This window comes from Sapajus apella, unplaced genomic scaffold, assembly GCF_009761245.1.
Source record: "Sapajus apella isolate SASKATOON/1434 unplaced genomic scaffold, GSC_monkey_1.0 scaffold1, whole genome shotgun sequence".
Taxonomy (NCBI): Eukaryota; Metazoa; Chordata; class Mammalia; order Primates; family Cebidae; genus Sapajus; species Sapajus apella.
The window spans coordinates 68461290-68485595 of NW_022436941.1; the positions used below are offsets into that span (position 1 = coordinate 68461290).

General features: G+C 39.2%; 1 protein-coding gene across 4 annotated transcripts in view; it reads right to left on the reverse strand.

The window, feature by feature from the left end:
* Positions 1-9519: 9519 nt before the first annotated feature.
* The window catches only part of BDP1 (B double prime 1, subunit of RNA polymerase III transcription initiation factor IIIB), a 113805-nt gene continuing 99018 nt past the window's right edge, over positions 9520-24306 (reverse strand). The window contains exons 35-40 of one of the 4 annotated variants that reach the window (XR_004269236.1): positions 22508-22712; positions 18391-18430; positions 15723-15975; positions 13015-13261; positions 12646-12765; positions 10634-10767 (exon numbers count right to left, since the gene is read on the reverse strand). Coding sequence is in view for 2 of the 4 variants with exons in the window: in XM_032278831.1 (XP_032134722.1) it covers positions 10639-10767; positions 13015-13261; positions 15723-15975; positions 18391-18430; positions 22508-22712 (874 nt within the window). In the remaining 2 variants the exon portion in view is untranslated. Of the gene's footprint in view, positions 10768-12373; positions 12766-13014; positions 13262-15722; positions 15976-18390; positions 18431-22507; positions 22713-24306 lie in introns of those variants that run through there. The other 3 variants (XM_032278831.1, XM_032278832.1, XR_004269238.1) reach the window with 3 other exon arrangements.

Genomic DNA, 24306 nt, shown 5'->3' on the forward strand with positions numbered 1-24306 from the left:
CCATTTTAAGTTTATGGTATGTTAAACACTATGTTCAGTTATGGTTTATTACAGTGAAAGGATACAGTCTTAAATCAGCATAATATTAGCATAAACTGTCTGGCATGGCCGAAGGCCTCAGGTATACAAAAACACTCTTAAAAGGCAGGATATTTATTTCAAGGGCTTATAGTTTAAGGAACTGGTCAAGTGTCAGTTCTTTCTTTGGAATATGCACAACCCAAACCTGCTGAATTAGCCTTTTATTGCACAGTTACATACTGTATGATCCCATTTTAGTGAAATGAAAAGTTGTGGGCCCAGCGTGGTGGCTCACGCCTGTAATCCCAGCACTTTGGGAGGCCAAGGCAGGAGGGGATTGCCAGAGCCCGGGAGTTAGAGACCAGCCTGGGCAACATAGCGAAACCTGGTCTTTACAAAAATATTTTTAAAAAAGAAGCAGCTGGGTGTGGTGGCATGTGTCTGCGGTCCAGCTGCTTGGGAGGCTGAGGTGGGAGGATTGCTTAAGCATGGAAGGTCAAGGCTGTTGTGAGCTGTGCACTCCAGGCTGGGTGACGCAAATAAGTGGTTGCCAAGAGCTAGAGCTGGAGGAGGGAATGACCGTAAGGGACAACATGAGAGCGATTTTGGTGGTGATGGAACAGCTCTGTATCCTGTTACATAAACCTATACATGGGATAAAATTTCATGGAATTGTATATACACATGCACTACCTGTAAATATGATATATAGTGAGCTTTCTGTATCCCCAGGTCTCACATCTGCAAATTCAACCAACCACAGATGGAAAATATTGGATAGGGAGAGACAATTTAAAAATAACAGTACAGGCTGGGCACAGTGGCTCATGCCTGTAATCCCAGAACTTTGGGAGGCCAAGGCGGGCGGATCACTTGAACCCAGGAGTTTGAGACCAGCCTGGGCAACATGGCAAAAACCTGTCTCTATTGAAAATACAAAAATTGGGCCGGGCGCGGTGGCTCAAGCCTGTAATCCCAGCACTTTGGGAGGCCGAGGCGGGTGGATCACGAGGTCAAGAGATCGAGACCATCCTGGTCAACACGGTGAAACCCCGTCTCTACTAAAAATACAAAAACATTAGCTGCGCATGGTGGCACGTGCCTGTAATCCCAGCTACTCAGGAGGCTGAGGCAGGAGAATTGCCTGAACCCAGGAGGCGGAGGTTGCGGTGAGCCAAGATCGCGCCATTGCACTCCAGCCTGGGTAACAAGAGCGAAACTCCGTCCCCCCCCCCAAAAAAAAAGAAAATACAAAAATTAACCAGGCATGGTGGCACCTATAATTCTAGCTACTCAGGCGGCTGAGACAGGAGGATCACCTGAGCCACGGGAGGTTGAGGCCGTAGTGAGCTGTGATGGCACCATGTACTGCAGCCTGAATAGTGAGACCCTGTCTCAAAAAAACCACACAACAATGCAATGAAAAATAACATACATTTAAAATGCAGTATGATGACTATTTGCATAGCATTCGCATTTGTATTAGTTATTAGAAATAATCCAGAGATAACTTAAAGTACATGGGAGGATGTGCACAAGTCATATGCTCATACCAATTTATATAAAGGACTTGAGCATCCTGGGATTTTGGTGGAGGAGGAGAGCTGTGAAACCAATCCTTGAGGATATTGAGAATTGACTGTAATTTGAATAAAATCTTTAGTTAACAGTATTGTGCACATGTCAATGTCCTGGTTTTCATCATATACTAGTGTTACATAAGATGTTGAGAAAATATAATTTAAAACAAAAATTCCTGCCACTCCAAAAACCTCTCCACAAAAGTAGAAGAAAAACAATTTTATTATTTGAAAACTCATCAATCCAGAATGTGATGTGCATTGCAGGCAATCTGCTAAAGAGATTGCAAAGACAGAACTCTAACCCTCACCCCTGGGAGGTAGAGGTTGCAGTGAGCCAAGATCGAGCCACTGCACTCCAGCTTGGGTGACACAGTAAGACTCTGTCTCAAAATTAAATTAAATTAAATTAAATACCCTCACCCCTTTGTATAACCAGGCAGATGCAACCCATGTCATACATATTTTCAAGATAAACAACTAGTCCTCAAGTAAGATGACCTGACAGCATCACTTGTCACCTGAGAATCAGAGTAACCACCTGTGTTTGTTAATCGTCTCTATCCAAAGCAAAGTTGAATTTCTTATGTCTTTACGGTAGGTTTGTAACTTAACAAGTGCCAGCTAAAGTTAGGTTCCTACCCTTCCATAGGACTAGGAAATAGGAATGCTATTACAGGCGTGAGCCACTGTGCCAGACCTAAATCATACTTTTTAAAAAGAATAAATTATTGATATATTCAACAAGGTAGATGAATCTCAAAATAATCATGTTAAGGCCAGGTGCAGTGGCTCATGCCTGTAATTCTAGCATTTTGGGAGGCCGAGGTGAGCGATCACCTGAGGTCAGGAGTTCAAGACCAGCCTTACCAACATAGTGAAACCCCATCTCTACTAAAAATACAAAAATTAGCTGGGCATGGTGCCAGGCGCCTGTAATCCCAGCTACTCAGGAGGCTAGGGCAGAATGGCTTGAACCCAAGAGGCAAAGGCTGCAGTGACCCAATATCACTCCATTGCACTCTGGGCAAGAAGAGCAAAACTGTGTCTCAAAACAAATAAATAAATAAAAAAAAATAAAAATTAAAAAAAACCCTCATGCTAAAGGGAAGAAGTGAAACCAAAAGGCTATATATGATTTCATTTATATAAAATTCTAGAATATGCAGGCTATCCATTGTGACCAAAAGCAGATTGTTACCTTGGGATCTGGGAGGTGTTTGGGAGAGAGGGAGGAGCAGGAGGCCAGGGGAGAAGAAGCAACTTTGGAAATGATGGATTATTATCTTTATTGTGGTGATGGTTTATGGGTGTACACATATGTCAAAATTTAATTGTATTCTAAATATCTGCAGTTTGTTGTGTGTCAAATACAGCCAATAACGCAATTTAAAGGAATCCCAAGCCAAGCACTCCATACCAGTGAAATGATCATTTCTGATGCTGGAAACTAGGAATGAGTATTCTTTTAAACATCTCAGGTGATTCCAGTCGGCAAATTTGAGAATCCACTATAAAACAGTGATTCTCAAATTGTGCTCACAGGCCAGCAGCAGCAGCCTCAACCTGGGAATTTGTTAGAAATGCTAATTCTTAGGCCCCAGCCTGATGTGCTGAATCACAAACTTTGGGATTGGGGCCGGGTGTGGTGGGTGTGGTGGCTCACGCCTGCAATCCGAGCACTTTGGAAGGCTGATGTGGGCAGATCACCTGAGGTCAGGAGTTCAACACCAGGCTGGCCAACATGGTGAAACCCCACATCCACTAAAAATACAAAATTAGCCAGGCATAGCAGCACATGACTGTAGTCTCAGCTACTCAGGAGGCTGAGGCAGAAGAATCACTTGAACCCAGGATGCAGAGGTTGCAGTGAGTTGAGATCGTGCCATTGCACTCCAGCCTGGGTGCAAGAGCAAAACTCCATCTCAAAAATAAATAAATTAATTAATTTAATTAAATTAACATCAGGATCAGGGCCCAACAATTCATGTTTAATAAGCCCTCCAAGGTGATTCTGATGCTCGCACTCAGAGAAAGCCATGTATGGGAAGCCATCTGAAGACTCAGGAAAATGAGGACATTGGGATGGATTACAACTGTCCCTGGGTATCTGAGAAAAATTGGCTCCAGGGGCCAGGTGCGGTGGCACAGGCCTGTAATCCCAGAACTTTGGGAGGCCAAGGTAGGTGGTTCATTTGAACTCAGGAGTTCAAAACCAGCCTGGGCAACATGGCGAAACTCAGTATCTACAAAAAATATAAATACTATCCAGGCATGGTGGCATGCACCTGTAGTCCCAGCTACTCGGGAGGCTGAGGAGAGAGGATCGCCTTGAGCCCGGGAGGTCAAAGCTGCAGTGAGCTGAGATTGCACCACTGCACTCCAGCCTGGGCGACAGAGCCAGACTTTGTCTCAAAAAATAATAAAATAAAACAGCATAGTATTTGCATATAACTTAGCACTATCCTATACACTTTAAATCATCTCTGGGTTACTCACAATACCTAATACAATATGAATGCTATGTAAATAGTTGTTATATTGTATTTTTTATTTGTATTAGTTATAGTTGCATTTTTTTTGTTTTATTTTCCAAATATTTCTGATCCTTAGTAGGTTGAATCTCGGGATATGGAACCTGCAGATAAAGGGGGACTGGCTGTATTTATGTGCATCTGACTCAGACACCCCCTAACCATAACTCTCAGGAGGGCCTGGAGATCACTCTTTCCTTTAAAGGCTTGGTAACAGAAGCATCAGCCTCTTTGAAGAGCTGATGCAGCCACTATGATGGCTGTCCTTTGCACACTAGAGATGATTGTGACGGGTACTGCCAAGGAATTAGGTCCTTTGACCTCAGTGGGAATACTGGAAGAAGCCAGGCTGCAATGCCAAACTGTTTTAGACCAAGTGGGCACAATGACTATAATAAGCCATAGCAAAGGATTAACAGCGTCTATTTTTACATGTGGGGATCTATGATGATGGCTTATTGACCCCAAGTTTCCTATTAAACAGACTGGCAGCCTTCTAAAGTGTTGCATGTCACCTATAGGCAAAACAATTCCAGGTCTTTGTGCAAGAACCAAACTCAAGCCTCCATAGTGGAGACAGCCTCATATCTAGTTTCCAGACTAAATCAGATTACAGACCCAAAGTCGCTTGACTGAGGGGGCGGCTGGGAGCCTTTGAGGAAGGATTTTATAATTGTGGCTTCATAGGTATACCATAAATCTTCCCCCAAGCTTTCCCCAGAGAGAACTATGGTTATTTATCAGGGAGACTTTGCACTGGAGAAACAGAAATACTCAGGTCTTCCATGGTTATTAAGATAATGACTCTGAAATGATACTGATTTCCAGAAACCTGAAAAGCCTCCGTTATCGTTTTCAGAGTGAAGGCTAATGGAGGTTGCGTGAAAGATGGATTCTTGGTCTGACTTCTCACAGGAGCCCATCCTGTAGTTATTTCCTCAGTCCCAGAATGTGGGAAGTAGGATATAGCAGAATCATCACACTGTTTCCTTAACCCATGAGATAAGGCATTAAGGAAGGGCCAAGTAGGTTTAAACCACCCCCATTCTCTGACCCACATATTGAGTAAGATCTGTTGATTCCTACTACATTCCCATTTGACTCACCAGCTTGGCCAGTTGTTAAAGTCAAATGGGTCCTGGACAATGTTTCATTTTTTTTTATTTTATTTTATTTTTATTTATTTATTTAAGACGGGATTTCACCATGTTGTTCAGGCTGGCCTTGAACTCCCGACCTCAGGTGATCCACCCGCCTTGGCCTCCAAAGCGCGTGGATTACAGGCGTAAGTCACCATGCCCGGCCCACATTTTTTTGTTTTGTGTGTTGCTGTTGGTGTTGCACCTTAAAATCACCTGAAGATTTCTTTTTAAATGGTGATATCCAACTTCCACCCCCAGGTACTGTGATGTGCGTTTCCTAATGATTTTATTTTTGAGACAGGGTCTCCCTCTGTCACCCAGGCAGATGTACAGTAGCATAATCTCAGCTTGCTGCAATCTCTGCCTCCAGGCTCAATTGATCCTCCCACCTCAGCCTCTCAAGTAGCTGGGACCACAGGTGCGCACCACCACGCCTGGTTAATTTTTGCATTTTTAGTAGACAAGGGGTTTTGCCATGTTACCCAGGCTGGTCTCAAACTGCTGGGTTCAAGTGATCCTCCCGTCTCGGCCTCCCAAAGTGCTAGGACTGCAGGTGTAAGCCACTGTGCCCAGTCCTATTATGTTCTAATATTTTTTAGCAACAGGGTCTCACTCTGTTACCCAGGCTGGCATGATCATAGCTCACAGCAACCCCGAACTCCTGGGCTCAAGCGATCTTCCTCCCTCAGCCTCTCAAGTAGCTGGACCCACAGGCACATACCACCATGCTCTGCTAGTTTTTGTTTGTAAAGATGAGGTCTTGCTATGTCTCGCCTCAGCCTCCCAAAAGGCTTGGATTATAGGCATGAGCCACTGCACTCAGACACTGATTTAACAATACGGGATATAACTTGGACATATAGACTTTTTAAAACTTGAGTCTGATGTACAATAAAGTTCGGGAACCACTGGTCTTGGGGAATGACAATAAGTTATCACAGATTTAACAGATGAATATGTTAATCACAGCTGCAGTTCAAGATTGGTACCTTTATTAGAGAAAATCAACACAACTCCTAACACCTGGAATAAAGTTAGTGCCATGAAAAAAATGCAACCTTTTCCATTACAGTAAGAAAAATGAAAAGAACTTGTATTTTTATGTGGCAGGGACAACTGATTTTACTGTCTTACTGTCTTTCACAGTATAGTCGGGGGAGACTTTTATTTCTTGATTTTTGACAAGCCAGAATGAAATGTGACATGGATAACATTATGCTAATTGGAGCTGGAAAGCAGGAATTAGCAAGCACCTAGATGTCTTAGGAAGACATGTATGTACAAAAAGTTGGGAGGTAAATCCTGTGAAAGTTCAGGGGCCTTCCACATAGGCAAACCTCCTAAGGGTCTAGTGGTCTGAGGACATGGTATCTATTTTTAAAGGGAAGAAACAAGCTATCTAGGCACAATGGCTCACCTGCCTGGGAGGATTGCTCGCACCCAGGAGTTTAAGGCTGCAGTGAGCTACGATCATGTCACTACACTCCAGCCTGGGCGACAAAGTGAGACCTCATCTCTTAAACAAAGGCAGAGGGGAGAGGGAGACAAGATCCTGCACCTTGCACTGGCCACCATGCCGACAGAGGCAACAATGTTTGAAGAGGCCCTCTGAATTTGAGATAAAATATATTTGGGAATATTACCCTAACCTATTTACTGGTTAGCCCTTAAGACTGCCAATTGTTAGTGGAACCCAATGTAAGCCAGGGCTCTGCAGCAGATTCAGGATGCAGTGCTATAGCAAACAGAGATGCTGTATGGAGTCTATTCCAATAGAACAATCACATTGCAGACTCCTACAGCTTTGACATAAGGACATGCACACCTGTCAAAAACTTTTCTCCTCCCACCGAAGACAGAGTAGTCATCTTCTGTCATCCAGGCTGGAGTTTGGTGGGGCAATCACAGCTTACTGCAGCCTCAGCCTCCTGGGCTTAAGCAATCTTCCCACCCCAGCCTCCTGAGTAACTGGGACCAAAACACACCCCATCACAGCTGGCTGATTCTTAATTTTTTTGTAGAGATGATGTCTCATTATGTTGCCCAAGCTGGTCTTAAACTCCTGGGCTCAAGCGAACCCACACCTCGGCCTCCCAAAGTGCTGGGATTACAGGTGTAAGCCACGATACCCAGCCAATTCTGTATTTAGTCATCTTAAAAAAACACAACAGCAATGGTATAAAATAACTTTTATTTACATAATTTATATATGTATATATATATATAACTGCTTTCTTTAGAACAAGAAAATTTATGAATGACATGATATTGCTTTTTTTTTGTCAAAGACTTCTTCAAGCAAGATAGCAAACATGGTCACTTTTGTTTCAAATAACATGATGGTAAACAGTGGATATTAATATTTTTGTCATGCCTCAACCATTTACCAACAATTAGGTGTTCAAACCCTCATGTTGATCACTTGCTAAGACGTAAGTGTTCAGGAGAAAAAGTCAAGATAAAAACCTTTAATCATATCTCCTTTAAGATTTATAAAATAAATTCTTTGCAACATCTTATTTACATGAATCAGACCTAATACAGTTCTTTCTACCATATAAGGTAAATACACTGATTAGCTTTTCTCTTTTCCAAAATTATGTTTAAGGATATACCAATAGGATAATTTAGCTGGCTGACTTGATTCTCTAATACAACGAGTCCCTGTATTCTTTATATAGTAAGAAATTCTACCTTCCATAAAACTAGCTTATTATAGATTATAGAGAGACAGATAAAGTTAAAAATTAATATTATGCAAGGATAAATAATAGTTAATCATGGGAATCTAACTCCCAAGCTAACACTAAGAGAATGACATCTTCTCAGAATATGAATTTTAAAAACTTACAAAAACAGGGCATTAAAATAGCAATGTGATTTACTACCATGATTTCTGTGACATATTAATCATGAAATAAATGCCTACTTATAGACAATTTCCACTCAGAATCATATAGCCTTGTCTCAGACAAAATGTTAAGCTGCAAATTTCATTAAAAGTCAATAAGAAGAGCTCTAACAGCAGTAGTTTCAATAAATTAGCATTACTATTATACCTGCTGAGACATAATTCTCTTCTATTCAGGGATTTAAAAACTGGCCAACATTTTTTCAATATAAAAACATAATTATCTAGACTCTAAAATATCTTTCCAATTGAAATACTGATCATTACATAATACAATCAACACAGTTTTAACTTTTAGGCACAATTCATAACTTCAGTGACAAATAATTCATACATACAGACATCAGCACCTTAGGTAAGAAAATTTGCAGTAGGGGTCAAACTAAAAGGCCAATCCAGCCACAGGCCTTCATTCAAATACTGTCTATGGCTTCCTTCACACTGAAATTGCAGAGCTGAGCAGCTGCCAGAGAGACCACCTGGCCTGCATGCCCAAAATAGTTTACAGAAAGTTTCCAACTCCTGAGCTAATATATTATCAATCCAAGAGGTTTTTCAAATAAAATCAAAATAAATTTGCTGTTCAATCTGCTTGGGTAGATAATAGAATTACATGTGTAAATCATCAAATCTTGAAATTTAAAAAAACCTTAAATTTATATGGATAATAGCTAACTTCATAAAGTCTTATTTTCTGTTTTTAACATCATGATTACCTTCCGTGCTTAAAGATCTAAGTGTTTCTTTCTTTTCTTTTTTTTTTTTTTTTGAGACAGAGTTTCGCTCTTATTGCCCAGGCTGGAGTGCAATGGCGTAATCTTGGCTCACTGCAACCTCCGCCTCCCCGATTAAAGCGATTCTCCTGCTTTAGCCTCCCAAGTAGCTGGGATTACAGGAATGTGCCACCACACCTGGCTAATTTTGTATTTTTAGTAGTAGAGACGAGGTTTCTCCATATTGGTCAGGCTGGTATGGAACTCCCGACCTCAGGTGATCCGCCCGCCTCTGCCTCCCAAAGTGCTAGGATTACAGGCGTGAGCCACCACGCCCAGCCGATCTGTTTCTTGAGAATTTAACGGGAAAAAAACTATTAAGAAATTGGCTTTTAAAAAACTAATCTATGTCTCAGTGTGTATAGAGGAGATTGAGTTTTGTATGGAAATTTGTCTCATAAAAAGAGTTCCCTTACCGTCATGAAAATCCTGATTATCCAAGAAATAAGAAAAACAGAAAAATTCACAGTACAAAGTCAAGATACTAAACTGAGGGAAAAAAAGGTATTCAAAACACATAACTAGCCAACCATTTTTAGTTATATCATTTTAAATATCTTTAAAATTAAAGAGAAAGAAGAAAGAAACATAAATTTGTTAATGCCTTCTTTATCTACAATCTGAGGGTAAAAAGAGCTAAAATGAAATATGCTTTTAAATAAAAATTTAAAAATAAATAAGCTCTTTGATGTGTCATCTTTATAAATAATTATGTTTAAATACTAGTTTTTCAATTAGGACTAATGTTACATCACCATGAATTAGAAAAATATGTATTTTTCAGTCAGACAAATAGCTGATAATGGAAAAGTTTTTTAACATTTACCATACTAAACTGGAGTCTGACAATTTGTTTTCATATACGTATAGTCATGTGTCCCTTAACTATATGTTCTAAGAAATGCCTTGTTAGGTGACCATATGTTACAAACCTCTAACGTGTGTCACTATGCTGAACACTGTAGGCAGCTGTAACATAATAGTAAGCATCTGTGTATCTAAACATATCTAAACATAAAAAAGCAACGCACTGTGTTATGATGGCTATAATGTCACTAGGTGATAGGAATTTTTTATCTCCATTTTAATTGTATGGGACCACTGTCATATGTGTGGTCCATCACTGACTTAAACATCATTATGTGATACATGACTGTACTTAGAAGCAACTGAAAAGGCCTTCATCCTTCATCATCTCCCCCTGAAAATTAAAAAAAAAAAAAAATTCACAAAAGAAGTTGCTAAGTAAAAAAAAGAAAAAATAAACAAATAAAAATTAAAAAAAGAAAAAAGAAGTTGCTAAGTGTTAAATATGATACAATCAACCCCCAAAACTGCCTGCACTACAGTTCATACAGGGACATATAGCCACAACATTCCCAATTGTCCATGTGTGCTTAGCACAGGAAGAGTCAAAATGTAAACAAGAGTTATTTCTGTCTGAGAAAGCAGTCTTAATCGCTTGCTATTTGCAAAATGCTGAAACAATCAGAATGAAAGGAACCTCAGAAATGTTTTCCACTGATTATAAAAGCTTCAAATCAAGCTCATTAAATATTCAAAATCAACCTAAAAAAAAATAGACAGTGATGCTTTGCTCTAAATACTGTTTTGTTGATGTAATTGACTCTGGAAATCCTAGACTTAATTTTAAAAAGAAAAAGACAAAAGATTGTTTCATTCTGTTTCATCCACTTCAATGAAGATATCATTGAAGAAATATTCAGAGACTGTGGTTGGCTCCCCTTCAGGGGCCCACTTTTGGCCACTTTTATATCCTTTCAGTAAGGGCTGATCACAAGAAACCTAAAAAGGTAATAAAAATAAAGTAAAATAGAACTGTAATATAACATTTACATATATGTGTATGTGTGTATATACAGTAGTCTAAACTGATATGATCTGTTTGAAAAGCAATGTGGCAATAAATATTGAGCTTTACATATGTTCACAATCACCAACCTAAAAATTTCATTTCTATGCTGTCGTATTAAGTAAATAATCCTAAACATGGTAAGGGTTTTATGACAAAGATAACCTTTGTAGCATTAGTTATAATAAAATTGGAAGCAACTAAATATACAACACTAGATATAATTAGGTAAATTATAGTGTACCCATAATCCATTACTTTATCCTAATTTCCATGAAAAATTTTAATAAAGAAAAATATACTATGGTTAAATTTGTAATTAAATAATTAAAGTAAAAATACATTGACTAGTGGCATAAGAATAGACAGATCCATGAAACAAAACAGCACTCAAAGAAAATATATAAAGATACCTTATCAGAAATTAGCATACTCACAAATCTATAAATAAATGAAGATAGCATGGTATCGGCACAGGAATAACAGATGTATCAATGAAACAGAAGACTAGAAACAACCCCAATCTGTATGGAAATTTAGCATCGATAAAAGTGCTATTTCAAAAAAAGTTATTTGATTATTAAACAGATTATGTTGGACATCTATTTAATCATCTCAGGGAGAAAAAAAGTCAGACCTATACCTTACCAAAACAAATTCTAGATGGATCAAAAGATTTAAATGTAAAACTATTTATAAAAAACTCTAGTATAAAAATGCCATGGAAAAACACTTCTATAATTCTGGATGGGGGTAGGTGGGAAAGGGCATCTTTTTATTTTTATTTTTGAGACAAAGTCTGGCTCTGTGCCCAGACTGGTGTGTAGTGGCATGATCTCAGCTCACTACAACCTCCACGTCTCAGGTGTCAGCTCCCTGAGTAGCTGGGACTATGGGCACATGCCACCATGCCTGACTAAATTTTGTATTTTTGGTAGAGACAGGGTTTTGCCATGTTGGCCAGGCTGGTCTTGAACTCCTCACCTCAGGTGATCCACCCGCCTTGGCCTAAAAGTGCTGGGATTACAGGCATGAGCTACTGCACCTGGCTGGGAAGAGTGCCTTTTAAAACTACCTGAAAGCAGAAAGCTACAAAAGAAAAGATTGATAAATTAATCTATACAGAAATAAAAAATGTCTGCTTGGCAAAAACCGCCTTACACAAAATCAAAAGACAAACGACATACAGAGAAAAAAAAAAATTGCAATATTTATCACAAAGGCCTTTTACCCTGAATATAATAAGAACTTCTAGGTGGCTCACACCTGTAATTCCAGCACTTTGGAAGGCCAAGACGGGCAGATGGCTTGAGGCCAGCAGTTTGAGACCAGCCTGGCCAACATGACGAAATCCCATCTCTGCTAAAGATACAAAAATTAGCTGGGCATTGTGGCATGTATCTGTAATCTCAGCTACTTGAGAGTCTGAGACAGGAGAATCACTTGAACCCAGGAGACAGAGGTTGCACTGAGCCAAGATCACGCCACTGCACTCACTACAGCCTGGGTGACAGAGTAAATGAGACTCCGTCTGAAAAAAAAAAAAAAAAAAAAAAAAAAAAAAAAAACCCACAACTTTGGCAATGGTAAGCAAGACTGATAAAATCTTGGTCTCAGAAAACAATTCTAGTAAATAATATGAAATCTTTAAAAAAAGTTCAAAGATGTTAATTACAAAAGTACCCCCTTCAAAGGCTCATGCTATTCAATAAACGCTCACCAGCCTTTTCTTTGTTAAGATCTTAAGTCACCCCAATACTTTTACAAAGTCTTTGATATAGGTTTACAGTTTTTTCCATCCCAGTACTTGCCATTGGACAGCTTCAGGAGACACAGAAATGAAACATGTGAACAAATTCTAGCTTTATAGTTCCTTAAATTCTTGTGGTGTCAGCACTGCTTCCTTTTGCTTCCACAAATCAGAAGGGTCTCTGGATTAAAGGAATGGCTATTAAGTGTCTATTTATGGTTAGTTCAATGGCTCTGTACTAACCTAACTGCAACTTCCTGACTCAACACTTTTGCTTCTTCCATTATGGAGGAATACGACGGAGAAAAGGATGGGCTCTAAAATAATTTCTGACATCAAATAAAAATAACAAATTACTATGTTCTCCCTAGTTGAGTCTTATATCCAACCTATCTCATACAAACAATAAAATATAGTAGTTATCACATACCTTAGTTGCTGAACTGCTAATATTCTCAGATTGAGTATTAATAACACTTGGAGATGGAACTGGATCAGAGGACTCTCCATTTTTTTTCTGGCTTTCATTGACTGGATTGGATCTTTTAAATTTCTGTCTTAATGCAGGTATAAGAGGCTTTAGGCGTTTCTTATTATGAAACTGAGTAGGTTCATCAGACTCCAAACTATTCTTTGAACATATTAAAGACAAAAATCCCAGGGGTCTTCTGCCAGGTCTAGAAATACAAATGTAAATATATTCAAGAATATCCAGGAAGACACATTCTTAATACCTGCTTCTACTTCATGAGGGTAAGGTGGGAGGATTGCTTAAGGCCAAGAGCTCAAGAACAGCCTGGACAAAATGAGCAGGACCCCGTCTCTAGTTTTTTAAAAAAAACAGAAAAGCTAGCTAGGTGTGGTGGCACGTGTCTGTAGTCCTAGCTACTCAGAAAGGAAGCTGAGATGAGACGATCACTTGAGCCCAGGAATTAGAAGTTACAGTGAGCTGGCTAGGTGCGGGGGCTCATGCCTGTAATCCCAGCATTTTGGGAGGCAAGGCGGGCAGATCATGAGTTCAGGAGTTCGAGATCAGCTTGACCAACATGGTGAAACTCCGTCTCTGCTAAAAATACAAAAATTAGCTGGGTGTGGTGGTGCCTGCCTGTAATCCCAGCTACTCAGGAGGCTGAGGCAGGAGAATTTCCTGAACCAGGAAGTGGAGGTTGTGGTGAGCCAAGATCAGACCATTGCATCCCAGCCTAGGTGACAGAGCAAGACTCCATCTCAAAAAAAAAAAAAAAAAAAAAAAAAAAAAGAAGACGTTACAGTGTGTTATGGTCTACCACTGCATTTCAGCCTGGGGAACCTCAGGCAACGTCAAATAATCTTTGTCTGTTTTCTATCTAAAATAGACACAGTCTCAGCACTTACATTTAAGCTCTCATTGTACAGAATGTATATCTGAAATATTATTGTATTCTTTGGCCAAAACTTTCTTTTACCTTACTGAGGAGTATGTTTATTAAACCTCAAGAGTGAGACTTTGACTCAAAACAAAGGAATCCAAAACAAAACCCCCCAAACCATCTTCTTTCCATTAATGCTAAATTGGCATACTCATACCAGTATGCCATGACATATATATATATATTTTTTTTTTTTTAAGACGGGGTTTCACCATGTTGGTCAGGCTGGTCTTGAACTCCTAACCTCAGGTGATCCGCCCGCCTTGGCCTCCAAAGTGCTTGGATTACAGGCGTGAGCCACCGCGCCCGACCCACCATGACATATATTTGTGACAAAGGTCAATGCTTACTCCAGAGCGGTGCTTCCCAAGCTTAAAAGGACATTCAAATCACTGGGGATCTTATTAAAATAAAGATTCTGACAGTTGGTAGTGGGTATGGCCTGAATCCTGCATTTGAACAAGTTCTCAGATGATGTCCATACTGCTGGTGCAAGGAATACACTGAGTAGCAAAGCTGTGGAACAGTGGCCAGCACAGCATGCTCTCCAGGCCACATGCAGCCCCCAACCTGATTCTGTGAGTACGTTCTACTGGCACACAGCTATGTTCATCTGTTTACATATGGTCTATGGTTGTTTTTGTGCTGTAACTGCTGAGATGAATAGTTAAGAGGCACCATATGGCTCACAAAGCCTAAAATATGTACAAATGCCATTCTACGAAAAGTGTGCTGACCTCTGCTCTAGAACACAGCTTCTTAACCAGTTTTAATCCAAACTCTATTGACGTTTCCCTCATTTGATTTTTTTTCTTTTTTCAGAAATGGGTCTGGCTATGTTGCCCAGGCTGGAGTACAGTGGCTATGCACAGGCACAATCATAGCTCACTGCAACCTCAAACTCCTGACCTCAAGAGATCTTCCGGCCTCAGCCTCCTGAGTAGTTGGGATTATGGGCATGTGCCACTGTACTTGGGCCACATTCTATTTTCAGCACATCTCTAAGGCCAGAAAAGATACTGCTGGGCTTTACTTTCTATAACTTAGATAACAAAAACAATAGATCTATCAAGTATGTCTTTTAAGCTACATGTGTCCTTCCCCCTACTCCTTCTCCTTAGTGGAGACCAGTGTATATTCCCCCACATCCTTCAATTCAGCAATACCACATTCATCTTTTGGATGCTGCTGACGAGCCAATTACTGATAACCATTGCTTCTAGAATATGAGGAAAACGGGACAGAAGTTGGCTTTGGGCTTAAATTCCAACACTTATTCTTATAGGGAGAAAGCCATGGTTTACCTCTTTGGTTTGCCACAAGGGAGAAAAATGACACATTATTTGAGACTTCAATAAAACAACCCTATCATAGCAGCCCTATGTCTCATACCATATAGATGTGCATTAGTAGCTACTGTACATGGTAGAATATGTAATGATCAAAATAACCATGGACAATCTGAAAAAGTAAGTGTACAAAATATTCTAAACATTTTCTATCTAAAAAAGTTTTAGCACTTAAATTTAAGCTCTTAGTGTACAAACTGTGTATCTGCAATATTACTGTATTTCCTTGGCTGAAACTTCTTCCTTTACTGATGGAGGAATATGTTTATTAAACACCATCCTTAGCACTGGATCTAATCTTTATATATACAGTTATCTGTTCTGTATAGATTATATCTATTACGACAGAGAAACATTTATTAAAGATTTTTTCATGATACCTGGATAGTGGGGCTTTTGTAGATGATGTTTTATCCATTTGCTCAGACTTAGGAGCAGCATCAGTTCTTTCTTCCTTATCAGACACAATCATTTCATTCTGAGGTAACTGAGGCACATTCTTGTCTATGCATGTTTCAGCAGATCCAGATCCTATACTCTGAAAAGCTGGTTCAACTTGCTCTTTTTGATATTCTAGAGTTGTCAGTGTGCTTCCTGAGGTAGGAAAAATATCTTGTCCCTTGGGAGACTCCCCTTCAAAAGAGATGGCAAGTTGAAAAAGGATACTGAAGTTAATACATTCCATGTAACCCCAGCATTTGAAAAAAAAAAAAAAAATGCATGGTATTCTATAAGAAACCTACTCTAATAACAGTAAGTTAAATTATAATTAGTGGTTACTCAGATTATTAAGAATATTATAATTGGTTAAAAGATATGCTAACAGCATCTGCACTCAAAAACAAAATAGTTATATCAATATATTTTGGCCTAGAAAATCTTTTCCCAGAAATATTTCTTCAGCAATCAAAATGGACAAGTGATCACTCTCTAAAAAATCTAAGGTTCATTAAAATTAAGCAGCTAAACCAATCCAAAATATAGGTGGTAACTTGGATGTCTGTGGTCTCCTGAAAAGTAAAACCTACAGACTCTCAAATACTCAAGTTTAGCTAAAGAGCTCTCTTTCCTTAACTAAATAGTAGACAAAAGCCAAAGTAGCCAAAAATTAGGACAAAATAACTAAAGTGCCTTGTTCTCAAAGAGTTTAGCTCTATGAAGTGAGAATTAAGTTGATAAGTACACTTGCTAAAAGAAATAAGCCAATTAAAGATAGCACACAACAAATTCACTAATACTTCACCGTATTGTAGTTTGCTTAATGCTTTTATTGGAGAGCAGATGGATGGAAGCAATCTTAGAACATCTCTCGAGGCTGGAAACTGTAACCATACTACAGTTTCACAGTCAAAGTTGGGACAATTAAGTCTAAGATTGTGTTAACATAATAAGTGGTTTCTTATTTTGTTTTGTTTTTTTAAAAGACAGAGTCTCTCTCTATTGCCCTGGCTGGAGTGCAGTGGCATGATCTCGGCTCACTGCAGCCTCTGCCTTCCAGGTTCAAGTGATTCTCCTGCTTCAGCCTGCCAAGTAGCTGGGATTACAGGTGCCTGCCACAACGCCTAGCTAATTTTTGTATTTTTAGTAGAGTCAGGGTTTCACCATGTTGGCCAGGCTGGTTTCAAACTGCTGACCTCAGGTGATTCACCTGCCTCTGCCTCCCAAAGTGTTGGGATTACAGGCGTGAGCCACTGAGCCTGGCCAAGTGTGGTTTTTTTCTTTGTTTTTAAGACAGTCTTGCTCTGTTGCCCAGGCTAGAGTACAATGATGTGATCGCGGCTTGCTGCAATCTCCATCTCTCAGGTTCAAGCAATTCTCCTGCCTCAGCCTCCCAAGCAGCTGGGATTGCAGGCACCTACCACCACGCCTGGCTAATTTTTGTATTTTCGGTAGTGATGGGGTTTCGCCTTGTTGGCCAGGCTGGTCTTGAACTCCTGACCTCAGGTGATCCACCCACCTCGGCCTCCCAAAGTATCACGCCTGGGATTACAGGCGTGAGCCACCACGCCTGGCCCATTATAAAGTGTCTTTAAAAACCAGAACCATAATAGGTTATCAAACTCTTCTATCTTGTAACTCTACAAGATGCCATCAACAACATTTTTATTCTTGAGTGCCACTGCATTGGCAAAGCAATGGCTATAGGTGTGAATGATAAGCCTAAGTTTGAGAGAAAAGGGAAATAAAATAAACAAAAAATAAAGAGTTGTACAAAACACAGGATAAATGTGACTGCTGGCTTTAGTTATGAGGGAAATAGACCTTAAGTGGTTTAATACCCCACAGAAATTTTAGATTCCTATAAAAATATAAGACTCTAAGATCTTTTCAGCCTCCATAGGTGGCTTAAGCCTGAAAAGATCTCTAAAACTAAACTAATTTTCAGGGTAAAGAATCTACTACAAGTGCCATTATAGACCACGGGTGGTGGCTCATGCTTATAATAATTCCAGCACCTTGGCTGGCTGAGGCAGGCAGACTGCTTGAGGCCAGGAGTTCAAGACCAGCCTGGGCAACGTGGTGAAAGCCCATCTCTACAAAAAATACATTCAAGACTAGCCTGGGCAACATGGCAAAACCCTGTCTCTACAAAAAATACAAAAATTAGCTGGGCATAGTGGTGCATGCCTATAGTCCTGGCTAGTTAGGAGGCTGAGGTGGTAGGATTACTTGAGCCTGGGAGGTGGAGTCTGCAGTGAGCTGTGATTGTGCCAGTGCACTCCAGCCTGGGTGACAGACTGAAATCCTGTCTCAGGGAAACAAACAAACAAAAAACCCATTACTCAGCTAACTCCTAAAACGTAGTTGTTGAGTTTATGTAGAAAATCCTTGTAGCTGCATAGTCTTCAACGGATGACAGGATGAAAAGAGCTGCTTCTGCCTCCCAAACTGCCAAATCCAAGGCCTTTGCAGAAAAGAAGTGCTGATAATAAAAGTACTACTCTTAGAGAAAAGTAATACTCAGCTTCAATCTCATATTTGAACAAGGTACATCCCAAATAATCAGGAGTTTAGAAAACATAGTATGTTAAAATGTATTTCAATTACCTGTTTCCTCAACAACATTTGTTAACTCCTTTGAGTGCACCTGTTTTAAGAAAATTTACAAAAAAATTTAGAAATCTATTTATCAAGTAAAACTGAAATTAATTTTATTTCCTTTTTTCTTTAAGAAAGCATGTATCCCCCAAAATGCTCTAACAGAAACTCTACTAAACATTTATGGCAAAAATATTGCTACTATTTAAAGTGTTCCAGAGCCCACTGGAAGAGAGAAAGCTGCCAAATGCCTTTTATAATCAGTCTCAATATCAGTGCAAAAGTATCAAAGAAATAGTACAAGTAGCACTTCAAAAGACTACATCACAATCAAGTAGAACTTGTTTCAAGAATGCAAAGATGATCTGACATTATGAAATCTAATACAAACCAACAGCTCTGAGGAGAAAAATCATCTGTATTTACAGAAAAGGCATCCAATAATGTTCATTCTTGAAAAAAAAACTTATAAAATGGAATAGACATTCTCTTAACACTATAAAATATAACTATTGCAATCTAAAAGCTAGCATCCTACATAGTATACACTGGAAGTTCTCCTATTAAAATCAGAAATAACAAAAAAAGATATGCACTATTGGGACCACTTTTTAACATTATTTTTGAGTTATATTACCCAATAGAATTACAAAAGAAAAAAACTAGAGCTATAAAAAGTGGAAGTGGCCAGGAGCAGTGGCTCACACCTGTAATCCCAGCACTTTGGGAGGCTGAGGAGGACGGATCACCTGAAGTTAGGAGTTCGAGACCAGCCTGACCAAGATGGCGAAACTCCATCTCTACTAAAAATACAAAATTAGCTGGGCATGGTGGCACATGCTTGTAATCCCAGCTACTCAGGAGGCTGAGGCAGGAGAATCACTTGAACCCAAGAGGCAGAAGTTGTGGTGAGCCAAGATTAAGTCACTGCACTCTAGCCTGGGCAACAAGAGTGAATCTCCATCTCAGAAAAAAAAAATATATAGAAAAATTAAAATTATATTTGCAGATGATACATCTGTTTACCTACAAACCCAAGAGAATCAACTGAAAAGCTACTGCATACAATGAGGGAACTCAGTAAGCTCTCTAAACAGAAAAGAACTCAATGATAATGGCAACAGAAAAGATAAAACTCATAGGGATAACCTATAAGAAATATGTAAGATCTAGATGAAGAAGAGTTTAATATAAAATAGAAAGACACAAAACATGACTTAAACAAATGGATAGACATACCATGTTTTTGAATAGGAAGATTCAATATTATAATTATGGTGTCGATTTTCTCTAAATTAATCTGTCAAGTTAATGATTCTAATATAAATACAAGAGCTAAACAAGTTAATTCTAAAATTCATATTAATTTTAGAACATATAAGCAATGATGAGAAACTTGAAAAAAGAAGAAAATTGTGCAGGTTTGGGAGAGACACTATCCGTGTAAGATACCAAAGTGCATTATAAAGCTACAAATTCAAACAGTATGATTCTAGCCCCAGAACAAATAGATGAATCAATGTAAAGGAAAAGGAAGTTTAGGAATATATATTTAAAAAAAAAAAAAAAAAAAAGGTTTACTATCTTATTGATAAAAGTAGAATTTCCTATCAGTGGAAACGATGAATTACTCAGTAAATGGTGAAAGTCATATAAAGAAAATTAACTTGGCCTTATTCTTTATACCAAAACAAATTCTCAACAAATTAGTAATATTAACAATTATTAACTAGAAAATTTAAGTCTCAGACGACTTCCAGTATGTAACATAATCTCCAGAAGCCATACACAAAAAGACTGATAAATCTGATTACAGAAAATAAAAAATGTCTTCTATCTGAATACAGTGTGTGTGCATTCTAGAATTTTGTACAGGCGGAGCATCCCAAAGCTGAAAATCTGAAATGCTCGATAAATCTAAACTTTTTGAGTGCTGACAAGACATTCAAAGGAAATGCTCACTGAAGCATTTCAGACTTTAGCTTTTCAGGTTTGGGATGTGGAACTGGGAAGTATAACACAAGTATAATGCAATTATCCCCAAATAAAATAAAAAAAAATCTGAAATTGGAAACACTTCTGGTTCGAAGCATTTCAGATAAACGATACTCAAATGGCAAAAGCAATTTTTAAAAAATTGTGGCTGGGCACGATGGCTCACGCCTGTAATCCCAGCACTTTGGGAGGCCGAGGCGGGTGGATCACCTGACGTCAGGAGTTCAAGACCAGACTGGCCAACATGGTGAAACCCTGTCTCTACTAAAAAACACAAAAGGGCTGGGCGCCGTGGCTCACACCTGTAATCCCAGCACTTTGGGAGGCCGAGGTGGGTGGATCACGAGGTCAAGAGATCGAGACCATCCTGATGAACATGGTGAAATCCTGTCTCTACTAAAAATACAAAAAATCAGCTGGGCATGGTGGTGCATGCCTGTAATTCCAGCTACTCAGGAGGCTGAGGCAGAAGAATTGCCTGAACCCGGGAGGCGGAGGTTGCAGTGAGCCAAGATCGCGCCATTCACTCCAGCCTGGGTAACAAGAGTGAAACTCCGTCTCAAACAAACAAAAAAAAAAACCCACAAAAATTAGCTGGGCATGGTGGCTCGTGCCTGTGATCCCAGCTACTTAGGGGGCTGAGGTAGGAGAATTGCTTGAACTGGGACACAGGAGGCAGAGGCTGCAGTGAGCTGAGATCTCACCACTGCACTCCAGCCTGGGCTACAGAGCAAGACTCCATCTCAAAAAACAAAAAATTGTTAAAATTCTAGAAACAAAATTTAGAAAATAAAAATCAAAAATAAGCCCAATAGACATTATACTTTTCTTACATAATCACACCATTATATATCTATCATTTTTTAAATGGCATATCAAAATCTGGTGACCTAGTTTTATATTTAGTAAAGTACCATAATCTTTTGTTCGTGTCATTAAAGATACTTTTAAAACAAAACAAAATAATGTCTGCATGGAATGCTGACAAATTATTGAAACTGGTACATGGGGGCACATTATACCCACTCTATCTTTTAATATGTCTTGAAATGTTCATATAGAAAGTTATTCCAAAAGTTCTGCATGAGAAAACAACAAAGAAAGTAGAGTCAAGAGACAAATGACAAGCTGGGAAAAAAGATTCACACCTCATTACCACACACATATATAACAGAGTTCTTCCAGTTCTATAAGAAAAAGATCAATAATCTCACTGAAAACTGAGTTTAAAAAAAAAAGTTCATAGAAAAGGAAATACACATGGCTCTTAGCATATGAAAAGATGTTCAATCTTAGAAGAGAAACTATAAACCTATTCTGGGATATATCATTTTTTTACTTAACAAATATATTAAAATACACTTGCTCTTTGTCAACTGTTACTCAAGAACTATTGGTTTTTAGCTTTCTCTTTAAGAACACGGATTTTAAATGGACTTTTCCATAGTGTAGTTACAAACTGTTGATGAGTACAAAAACAGAGGGTACTAGGAAACCTACACCATAATGGCTGGTGATTGAATCTGCATGGTCTGGCCAGACTTCCCTGAGGCAATAATGACTGAACTAAAGAAGTCTGTATGTTTTTCAAGGGAATGTTTCACACAGAAGGGGCATCAAATGACATGCCCTGGGACATTTAAGGAATTGAAAGATGGCCAGTGAGGCCAGAAAGTGAGGGAGAAGCTGGCACAAAATGAAGAGACAAAAATCAGCAAGCTGTGGGTTTAGTCCTAAAAGCAATGGGTAGCTTCAAGCATGATGATGATGATATTAGTATTATCATTTTACACATTAGGAAACCTGATCAGAGAGAGAGGGGTGAAGTATCTTGCCTAAGGTGCTACAACTACTAGGTGGTAGAGCCAAGATCTAGACATATATAATGCTTCTTGTCTTATTTTTAGCCACAACACAGAGCTGGGAATAAATTTCTTGATTACTGTCCATCAATGTCCATCTACCATTGGTTAAAAGTGATAATCCAAAACCAGTTTTACTTGAATAACTTATGATAAGTGTCAGAACTATCTTTACGTGTATCTAGAAGTTTAAAGAAAATAGAGGGAAAAATAGAAATAGATCTGTTGCAATATGGTCATCTATTATTTACTTAATGATTCTATCTTACCTCAGAAGTATATTCTTGGCAATCATCTCTTAAAGTGAGCAAACATTTTTTGGCAGGAGGAATGTGGTCATTTTCATCAAGCCTGCAATGAAATCTCTTCCTGGATACAAGATCCAAATTATCAGAAGGCTTTTTAGAATCATCTCTTCCAGAAATAGATACACCCATGGCATCCTGACCAACTGAAGTTGCTGGTAAACAAATACTGCATAGAAAAGAAATACATACTAAATCTCTGAATCAGAAGTTATTTTTTTTTTCATGATCCTAGAAATCCTTCCAATAATAAAGTTAAAGGCTGAGGTATTTCAATGAAAATTCCAAAAAGCTCCAAACTAACTAACGGATACATGGCCATGGCCATCAAAATGCTATTAACAGTTCTGGGCTCCATTCATACTTAAAGGGTCATAACTTAAATTCTGCAATACTGAATTAAATCTGAGTATTTAATAGTATTTTCCCTGATTGTAAAGTTAAACTTTTAATCTAGTCCAGGTTCAGTGGCTCACACCTGAATCTCAGCACTTTGGGAGGCCAAGGTGGGTGAATTATCTGAGGTCAGGAGTTTGAGACCAGCCTAATCAACACAGTGAAATCCTGTCTCTACTAAAAATACAAAAAGTTAGCCAGGTGTGGTGGCACACACCTATAGTCCCAGCTACTTGGGAGGCTTTGCCTCAAGAATCGCTTGAAACTGGGAGATGGAAGTTGCAGTGAGCTAAGATCCCTCCACTATACTCTAGCCTGGGCAAGAGTGAGACTGTCTCCCCTCCCCCCACCCCCCAAAAAAGGTAAAAGGCTTCAATTTCTAATGTTACACGATACACAATTATCTTAATTAATGGTGGTTAAGATACAACTTAACACTTCCAAATAAAGAATTAAAATAAGAGTATCAAGAATACCCAGGCACAGTGGCTCATGACTATACTCTCAGCACTTTGGGAGGCCAAAGTGGGAGGAATGCATAAGGCCAGGAGTTCCAGACTAGCCTGGGTACCAGAGCAAGACTCCACCTCTGCAAAAAAAAAAATAATTTTTAAAAAATTAGCCAAGCATAGTGGTGTGCACCTGTAGCTGAAAAGCTACTTGAAAGGCTGAGGCAGGAAGAGCTCTTATTTTTTTCTCACTCTATTGCCCAGGCTGGAGTGCAGTGGCACAATCCCGGCTCACTGCAACCTCCACCTCCAGGGTTCAAGTGGTTCTCCTGCTTCAGCCTCCCGAGTAGCTGGGATCACAGGCACGAGCCACCATGCCCAGCTAATTTTTGCATTTGTAGTAGAGATGGGACTTCACCACATTGGCCAGGCTGGTCCTCAACTCCTGACCTCAGGTGATCTGCCCACCTCGGCCTCCCAAAGTGCTGGGATAACAGGCATGAGCCACCATGCCCAGCCAGGAGGATATCCTGAGCCCAGAAGTTTCAGAATGCAGTGAACTATGACAGCACCACCACACTCTAGGCTGGCCACCAAAGGCAAGTATCTTAAAAAATACACACACACACACCCCACATACATATATATATATATATATATATATATAGATATATTAATTTTATATATATATATTTTTTTTTTTTTTTTTTTTTTTTTTTTTTGAGACGGAGTTTCGCTCTTGTTACCCAGGCTGGAGTGCAATGGTGCGATCTCGGCTCACTGCAACCTCCGCCTCCCGGGTTCAGGCAATTCTCCTGCCTCAGCCTCCCGAGTAGCTGGGATTACAGGCACGTGCCACCATGCCCAGCTGATTTTTTGTATTTTTAGTAGAGACGGGGTTTCACCATGTTGACCAGG